The sequence below is a fragment of the Bombyx mori genome, chromosome 20, assembly GCF_030269925.1.
Source record: "Bombyx mori chromosome 20, ASM3026992v2".
NCBI classification, from domain to species: Eukaryota; Metazoa; Arthropoda; class Insecta; order Lepidoptera; family Bombycidae; genus Bombyx; species Bombyx mori.
In genome coordinates this window covers 10432008-10441881 of record NC_085126.1, presented here as the reverse complement: position 1 = coordinate 10441881, position 9874 = coordinate 10432008, and the positions used below count along the sequence as shown (strand labels likewise).

At 43.2% G+C, this 9874-nt stretch overlaps 1 protein-coding gene across 1 annotated transcript; it reads right to left on the bottom strand.

Annotated features, from left to right (window-relative positions):
- Window positions 1-8986: 8986 nt before the first annotated feature.
- LOC119630062 (uncharacterized) lies at window positions 8987-9874 on the bottom strand. Its single transcript, XM_038018134.1, has 2 exons — window positions 9757-9874; window positions 8987-9657 (listed from the first exon to the last, which is right to left on the bottom strand). The coding sequence occupies exons 1-2, from the start codon at window positions 9872-9874 to the stop codon at window positions 8987-8989; spliced, it is 789 nt and encodes a 262-aa protein (XP_037874062.1).

Below are 9874 nucleotides of genomic sequence, written 5' to 3'. Positions count from 1 at the left end.
CAGATGTTTACAAAGATTGTTTAAAACAAAAAATAGAATTCAACTTATTTTCTACACTTGGCCATTGTCAATGAAGCTAAGATTTCAATAGGTTAATCAAACAAAATAGACGAATTTTTTGGTACATATCCCATTCGTGTAACGCTTAGGCCCAGAATGGGGTTTCTCCTTTATTTATACTTTATTTCAGTTTTTTTTAAAACCATAACATTTTTTTAGTAAGAACTATAAAGTCGGCCAAAAAAAAAAGCAAGCCTACGACACAAGGACACAATAAATTCTCACTTATTTAATTTAGAATACTCACTATTCGGAAATAGGACATTTTTTAGTGTTGTATTTTTTCAAATATGTATCATTTTATCAAAAATGTTTGCTATAGCATTATAATTATTGTAATATTGATTACAGTCTTAATATAATGAATATTTAAAATTAATAACGTAAAGTAACTTCTACAATGAAAATAAAAATAATAATAATAATAAGCCTTTTATTTCATGCAAATAATAGGTTACATACACTTTAAGTATGACGATAAAATTATAAAGAAGAAAAGAAAAAAAGGAAAGAAGAAAAAATAATAGCTGTTAACACTTATTTACCCCTTTCTCCTTCCTCCTCTCATCCCTCTTCCCTCCCTCCCCTCGCTTAAAAAATTATAAATGTAGATAGTGCTTTTAAAAAAAAAGTTTATAGTATGTAAATACAAAAGTTTGTTTACATGAACCCTCCTCAAAATATGAAGGTGAAGGCCTCCTCTAAAGAATACCATGTATCAAATTCAAATTCAAAATCATTTATTTCAGCTTAGATGTCAGTATTTTATTTTATTTTATTTTAATTTTATTTTATTTTATTAGGAAGACAAACAGTGAACTTAAACTATATAAACTCTAACCTTACAACTAAACACCATTTAAATGTCTCCGCATTTAAATAACTACAAACGATTGAGGCGTCGCATCGCCTAGAATTAAATAATTAAAGTAAAACGTAAAACAAAAACAAAAATAAAACAGTTTGAGAAAATAAAAAAACAGAAAAACGTAGTAAATAGAAAATAATTAATTAAATATTTGCATTCAACCATCGACTGACTAATGATCTCCTAATACTCTTAGTAGAAGTGTTGAAAATGTCCAGTTCAGGGAAGTCAGCTAGAGCATTGAAACTGTTAGCAGCTCTTATAAAGAATGCATTACGTCTGTAATTTGTACCACCACGAGGTACTCCGAGACGAGATGATTGACGGCTCTCGCGCATTATGGATCTCGGGGGCACCCTTAAACATAACAACGATAGAAGATAAGACGAGTCCACCTCAGACTGAGCTATTTTGCTATAAAGAACAATATCAGCTATCCTACGTCTTTCCTCCAGTGATGCCTTCTACATCTCGTCTCGTAGTCGGGATCATACACTTTAGTTTTAAATTGAAGAAACCTCATGAATTTGGTCTGTATGGTCTCCAATCTATTTATATAAATTTTATATCGCGGATTCCATACCTGCGAACAATACTCTAGGATACTGCGCACATATGCACAGTACAGCACCTTAAAAATTTTAGCACTAGTAAATTGCGCACCAAGCCGCTTGATAAAACCTAATGATATATAGGCTCTTTTCACTATATTGTCTATATGCTTCTCATAAGACAGTTTCCTATCATGTGTTACCCCCAGATCGCAAAGTTCATCTACATTTGCCAGATTGGTTCCTATAAGCTGATATGTGAACTTAACAGGTGTAGTCTTATGTGTGAAGGTCATGGCAAAACACTTCGAAACGTTGAGGTCTAATTTGTTAAGATGACAATATTCCTCGAGCCTTGAAAGATCCTCCTGTATCATCTGACAATCATTGGAAGAGTTAACTTTTCTATAAACTTTCATGTCATCCGCATACAAGAGGAAGTCCGAAGACCGAAAACATGTACCTATATCATTTATAAAGATATTAAACATCAACGGGCCGAGCAGAGACCCTTGAGGAACACCAGAAGGGATCCCTCCCCAGGAAGAAGCATTTCCGTTGACCACAACCTTTTGTGATCTATTTTCAACATAAGAAGAAAACCACCTGAAGAGACTACCATGAATTCCAGCATTAAAGAGCTTTTGTAGCAGAATCGTGTGATCGATGCGGTCGAATGCCTTACTGAAATCAGTAAAGACAGCATCAACTTGACCACCAGAATCCATATTACGTGTGAGATATTCCGTGAAGGTAACTAGGTTAGTGGTAGTCGATCTATTCTTCAAGAAACCATGTTGTTGCGCTATGAAGGTAGGTTTTAAAAAAGCGTACAACTGTGAATACACAACTCGTTCAAACAGTTTAGCAAATCGTCGTCTAGAAGTCGTCGTGGCCTAAGGGATAAGACGTCCGGTGCATTCGTGTTGAGCGATGCGCCGGTGTTCGAATCTCAGGTGGGTACCAATTTTTCTAATGAAATATGTACTCGGCAAATGTTCACGATTGACTTCCACGGTGAAGGAATAACATCGTGTAATAAAATTGAAACCCGCAAAATTATAATTTGCGTAATTACTGGTGGTAGGACCTCTTGTGAGTCCGCACGGGTAGGTACCACCGCCCTGCCTATTTCTGCCGTGAAGCAGTAATGCGTTTCGGTTTGAAGGGTGGGGCAGCCGTTGTAACTATACTGAGACCTTACAACTTATATCTCAAGGTGGGTGGCGCATTTACGTTGTAGATGTCTATGGGCTCCAGTAACCACTTAACAACAGGTGGGCTGTGAGCTCGTCCACCCATCTAAGCAATAAAAAAAAATAAAAAAAATAAGCACAATTTTGATATAGGCCTATAATTTTTTATATTTTCTTTATTGCCTTTTTTGTGAACAGGTGTTATGAACGCAGATTTCCAGATCACAGGTACGATTCCTTCATGAATTGACCTACGGTAAAGTATGACCAAAGGCGCAAGCAAGTTCTCAGAACACCTAACTATGAATAGGAGTGGAATCCTATCAGGACCTGCTGCTTTTGACAGATCTAAAGCCTTTAGCAGCTTCAAAATCTCAGCCGGATCAATTTCAATACTGGATATGAGTCGACTATTATCAAAGCCGGCAATGTGACTTTTGGACAATTATTGGTAAATCAGAAAAACGAATTATTGACTTTGTATTCCATTGGCAGTCACAAAACTCTTTTTTTTATTTTTTTTTTATTGCCTTTGTAGGCAGACGGGCGTACGGCCCACCTGATGGTAAGTGGTTACCGTCGCCCATGGACTTCAGCAATGCCAGGGGCAGAGCCAAGCCGCTGCCTACCGCTTAATACTCTCCATAAGCCTCGTTTGAAGAAGGACATGTCATAGCGCTCGGGAAACACCGTGGAGGGGAGCTCATTCCATAGCCGGATGGTACGTGGCAAAAAAGATCTCTGGAAACGCACTGTGGATGACCGCAGTGGCTCCAGGTAGTATGGATGAACTCTACTCCGGTGGCGGGCGGTGCGATGGTAAAAACGAGATGCTGGTATCATCTCGAACAATTCCTCAGAGCACTCCCCATGGAACATACGGTACAAAATACAGAGGGAACCGAAGTCCCTCCGCAGACCCAGAGGCTCCAAACGATCCGAGAGAATGGGATTATCGACAATCCGAACGGCCCTCCTCTGTATGGAGTCAAATGGAAGAAGCTGGTATTTGGGAGCCCCGGCCCAGAGATGGGAGCAGTACTCCACGCGAGGCCGGACTTGTGCTTTATAAAGCAAAAGTCTTTGTCCAGGCGTGAAGTACCGCTTCGCTCTGTTGAGGACTCCCAGCATTTTGGACGCCAACTTGGCTTTGCCTTCCAAATGACTCCGAAACTGGACATCGCTCGAAATGTCGACCCCAAGTATCCCGATACTCTCGGAAGGTTGCAGGGATACTCCTTGGAATTGCGGCGCCATGACAAAGGGGTCCTTCTTCGCAGTGAACGCGCAAACCTGTGTCTTCAACGGGTTGAATTGAACTAAGTTCGATTCACCCCATTTGGAGACTCGCCCCAGAGAGTTCTCCACTTCAGACACAAGTTTTGATCGTCTCTCTTGCACCACGCTCCGAGAGAGACTCTGATGGCCGATATATCGCGCATCCCCCGTGCTATCATCTGCATAGCAATGCATGCCATCAATAGACAGCATGTCATTGATATACAGGATGAAAAGCGTGGGGGAGAGCACCGAACCTTGTGGAACGCTAGCGTTAATGGTCATGGTATCAGAACAGTCACCGTCTACAACGACCGTGATGCTCCGCCCATCCAAAAAGCTAGCGATCCACTTGCAGAGACCCTCGGGGATTCCGTAAGATGGTAACTTCGATAGAAGTGCCCTATGCCAGACCCTGTCGAAGGCCTTCGCGATATCAAGGCTCACAGCAAGAGCCTCGCCCTTGCTCTCCAAGGCTTCAGCCCACCTGTGAGTAAGGTATACAAGAAGATCGCCAGCTGAGCGACCGTGACGGAAACCGTACTGTCGGTCACTGATCAGCTGGCGATCTTCAAGATACTTCAGGAGTTGTGTATTTATAATTCGCTCCATCACCTTGGAAAGCAAGGAAGTTATCGCGATAGGCCTGTAGCTCGATGGGTCCGACCGGTCACCCTTCTTGGGGATAGGGTGGACGTGGGCGGTCTTCCATGAAGACGGAACCCTGTTAGTGCAATAAGAGAGGCGATACAAACGCGTTAGCGCAGGTGTCAGCTCAGGGGCGCACGTTTTCAAAACCACTGCGGGGATGCCGTCTGGCCCACTCGACTTATGGACGTCCAGGAGTCTGAGCTCCCGCCTGACTGCACACTGTGTTAAGCAGATTTCCGGCAGGGAGCTATCACACCGGGGGATGTTCGGTGGTGTGGCACCCCCGTCGTCCACAGTCGAGTTCGAGGCGAAGAGTTTGACCAGAAGGTCAGCCTTCTCTTTCGCGCTGTGGGCCAGATTGTCATCGGACTTGCGCAGTGGTGGGAGACTAGACCTGCAGAAGTTTCCTTCTGCAGCTTTGGCGAGCGACCAAAAAGCACGGCTCCCGGAGGGATAGCTCTTCAATCGCTCGCCAACTCTAGCGACGTGCTCCGACTTCGCCTTGGCAATTACCTTCTTGTAGGACCTGGAAGCGGCGTTATATTTCCGCCTTTCCCCTGAGATGTTAGGATCCCGACGTCTCCTGGCATTATCCCATGCCACGTATGCGGACCGCTTGAGGTGTGCAGCATCCCTGCTGGCATTGTTATACCAGGGTCTGCTGCGACCCCCAACGGGCACTTCAGAGGAGGGAATAAACAATTCCATCCCCTGGAGTACCACGTCTTTAAGACGGTCCGCACAGACGTCAGGATCAGCAGAGGAAAAGCAGAACCGCCCCCATGGGTAGGATGCGTAAAATTCACGCAATCCATCCCAGTCTGCTGACATATACCGCCAAACTCTTCGATACCTGGTCGTCGTTCGACGATCAGGACGAGAGAGTGGTACGGCAGCACGAATAAGGCAGTGATCAGACGATCCAAGCGGAGCGTCGACCACCACACTGTATCCGGCCGGATCTGTGGTCAGCAGAAGGTCCAACAAAGAAGGCTCGTGCCCCTCGATATCTGGGACACGGGTGGGCTGTGTCACTAGCTGGGAGAAGCCGTAGGCCAAGGCGAAATCGTAGGCAGTCCGACCCGGGAGGTCAGTGGTTCTGGATCCCAACCACTCTTGGTGGTGAGCGTTAAAGTCTCCAAGAACCACCACCTCCGCAGATGGGTACTGCTCAAGCACGCGGTTAGTCCCCTCTTGCACATGCTCAAACAGAGCTGAACCTGCATCACTGCTGTGGGACCTGTACAGGCACGCGTAGATTCGGCTACGGCCCCCGTGATCTACGCGCAGCCACAAGAGGGACAGGTCCCGTTGTTCGAGGCCCCGAAGACGGCGACAACAGACATCAGCCCGGACGAATACGCACACCCCGGCTTTACGCAGGAAGTTGTGCTCCAATACGTAGCCGGGGTATTCAAGGTATGAGGTATCATCCGGAGCAGATATCTGCGTCTCCGTTAAAAAAAGCAGGGCAGGCTGCGCCGTCTCAAGGTGGTGGTGTACGGCGTCAAGGTTGCTATGTAGGCCCCTGACATTGCTGAAATCCACATTAAATGTGGAATGGGGGACCGCCTGTGAAACCCTTTTCCTTTTTTTTGTCGTCTTCATGATATTTAAGTTTGCGGAGAGTAGGATTAGGAGAGGTAGGATGTTGGAGGTGAGATCGAGGCAACACCTGAATGAAGCGCAGAACATAGTACGTGCTCGACCACGGGTTACGTGAGAGACTGACGCAGGGCATGGAAGGGCCCCCAGTCCACTCTGCGTGCGATCGCCGGGATCCACTCCGGTCTCCGACTCCGGCACGACGACCGCACGGCAGGATTTTACACCGGTTGGCGGGACAGCTTCCCGGGGCGGAGTTTAGTAGAGACACCCGGGTTCAGGTCCCCTACTGACCGGCGGGCGGCAGCGGGTACCGTTTCACTGGGTCTCCCTATACCCCCGTCAAACAATCACGCCCCGTGAGTTCGCACGCACGTCTGCTCCGCAAGTTCCAGGCGTCACCAAGACTCAACCCCAACAAGGAAGGGGAAAGGGAAGGGATAGAACTGGCTCTCCAACCCACACGCCGGAACACAGCTAGGCTATTTGGCGGCGGACTCTAGTTGGAGGGTGGTCGCCAGCCAGTCGGACTAGGTCCTACCACCGGTTATGTTTTCGGCTCCCGTTTAGCACCACCCAGGGGTCACTTGTAGGGAATCGCGGGTTAAACCTACGGAAGCGGGAAGCACCAACCCCCTAAACCTTCTGAACGACATCTTAGATAAATAACAGGTTAAGTATTAACCTTTATTTAATGCAGGTTTTGATCCGTATTCTTTGAAGGAGACGATTATATTCAAATCAATCTGTATTGACATATCAATAACATTTTTTTGTCCAAATGCACAGATTGCCACCTTTGATAATAGACGACTCATATACAGTCAGAGTGTGCAATGTTTGTATTAACACCCAGGAGCTGGTCAGCAGTACTGTGATCAGCCGTAGCAGTATTAAAGAAATTTGATTGGAAGTATTCACAAAAAAGATTACAGATAACGTCCCCAGAGTCAGTTGTTTGTCCTTCGTATGTGAGAGTAGAAGGAAGGTTATTTGCGCTACCTTTGTTAGTTGTAACAAATCTCCAGAAGAACTTAGGATCCTTTAAGATAGAACTTTCGACCGACGCGATATAAGCTCTATAACAATCATCTTCCAATATTTTAGCTCTCTTACGGAGGAGAGAAAAGGTTTCATAATCGTCAGTATTGCTGTATTTCTGGTATTTTTTCAAAAATTTGTATTTTTCCTTCAAAACTTTTTTTAACGGGGATGTGTACCAGGGTGGGAACAAACTAGGAGCATAATACTTTCGAGGAACGTGCTTATCGATTACGTCATATAAGATCTTATAAAAATTATCGAGGGCCTCGTCAATGGAAAAATTTAGTAAAAAGCTGTCCCAGTCTATATCCGCAAGTGACGAGTTAATAGACTCAAAATTTCCAGAGTGGAAGCAATACTTTAACCTAGGTTGAACTATTGACTGTTTTATATCAGTTAAAGACAGAAATATATTCAACGATTTATGATGAACATCCTCCTTCACTAAAGGGTCGTCACAAGCACTGATTTCAAGCTTTGAGTTCGATAAAACCCAATCAAGTACCCTATTATTAATATTATAAAAGTAATTAAATTGATAGAAATTACATTCTGCCAAGACATCAAAAAAGTAGATTTGCGCATTCCCACTAATGCCCTGTGGCTGTGTAAGATCTTCGTCAGTGTCAAAAGACCATTTGATATCTCTCATATTAAAATCACCGGTAACTATAAATGTATCATTAGGGCATGAGTCCATTGCTAGAGAGAGTTTGTCTGTAAAGTTGGTTAGCTGAGAATTGAAGTTGTAGCCAAGGTTTTCATCACATAAATAGAGGGAACAAATGTGTATATTTACAACACCACGACTTTTAGTATTGAATGTCACCGTAACCCATATATCCTCGGCAGAAGACGACCATTCCGGGCGACGCGACGCCGTAAGATCGCGTCGTATCGCTATCAGTACGCCTCCACCATACAATTCATTTGTAGCTATATAATTTCTATCCCGTCTAAACACAATGTACCTATCATCGAACAGCTCACAGTCACCAATACTATCCATTAACCAAGTTTCCGTGATTAAGATAACATCATAGTTATTAAGTAGGACATTTCTTTTAAAATCAATTGTTTTGGTACGTAACCCTCTAGTGTTTTGATAATAAATACTAAGCTTTACATTAGCCATTTGATAAGAATTTTGATACAATAGCTGAAATAAATCGAAATAAGCAATTTTAAACGTAATATTATAAACAATAATAAAGAATAATATAAATTGATTTTAATAAACGTACCAAGACAATCATTTTCACGAACAAAGTAATTCAGCAAAACAAAACGATATTGTAGAAATAGTAAATACTCAAATCCTAAAAGTAATACATTTAACAAATAAAATTTAATTTTAATATTGTAAGAATAGGGTAGTAAAAAAAACTTACATGGCATCGCACACGATCGCTCGAGCACGATCGGTTCACACTTATCAAGCGATAATGAGCGGAACCGAAGTAGCAAAACGCAAGCGATAATGTGCACTATGACATGGCTAAGCGACGTAATGCATAACGATAAACGTATGAATATAGCTGAACTTACGTACCTGAACTGGATGCACACTTCGTAATAATAAAAATATAGGTAATAATAATGCGCGAGGTTGCATGCGGCTCTCAAACTTTTAACAGTTGACTTCTTATTAGAGCAAACTTTGAAGAATAATGAAAAGAAAATAAATTTTGTGTGATAAAAAATACTTAATAAAAAGAAATATTGATTATTATTCAGGTTATCTTCTTCAAATCCCTTTCCTCTTTTATAAAAAATATCGGGGATGTATCTGATTTGCGGGCCATTATTTTACAATGTTTTACCCAAATATATTGGAAATTATTATCCTTCGCGAGCGACTTTGCTTTGTTTAATAATGTTTTATTACGCTGCGTCAAATGGTCGTTCAGATAAAATTTTCCCTCTCCTCGTATACCCAAGTCCGAGAGACTGTTCTTCTTAATTTTACGAGCTAAAGCGATAAGTTCCTCCTTGCGATACCTATTGTTGAACGCAACAATAATAGATTTTTCAGCCTTCAGCACACGAGTTGGGATACGTGCAATGTAATTAATCTCCTCTTTCGTAATGGAAATATTATAAAGTTGGCCGATACAGCTGACGACATCATATAGATTTTCACCCTTCTTTTCCGGTATACCACGGATCTCCACGTTATTCGCACGGGCCCACTGGTCCCGGTCCTGTAGCTCATTGTTCAACCTGGTAATTTCGTCACGAAGAGCAGGAACCTCACTGCCGATATTTTCAACTGTACATATCCTAGTGCCCAAGTCCTTCACCGTGTTCGAGAGATCACCAGTGAGTTGATATGCCAGCTCGAGGGAATTCTTGAGATCGCCTATTTCAGCCTTAATGCTCTTAATGTCTTCCACCACTGTTGCTAACGGAGCCAGTCGAGATAGGATTTGACTAAGTTGTTCCTGTATTGCGTCCTGGGGCCCTTTACACTTCAGGCACCGTCAGGTATTTTTCCGTTCACCTAATCTGCGATAGCCGGATTCCGTCACTCCAGAACATGGAAAATCATAATGATTCTTGCAAATGCTGCATATTGTTCCGTCGGTGTGTTGAGTACCACAATTCGCACAGGTATGCAT

What these genes read in the sequence shown, in the direction of transcription:
- LOC119630062 (XM_038018134.1), bottom strand. Translation starts at nt 9,874, where the DNA reads ATGCATACCTGTGCGAATTGTGGTACTCAACACACCGACGGAACAATA. An exon ending in ATCCGGCTATCGCAGATTAG is followed by an intron (nt 9,658 to 9,756) that starts GTGAACGGAAAA and finishes TGGCTCCGTTAG; the next exon opens with CAACAGTGGTGGAAGACATT.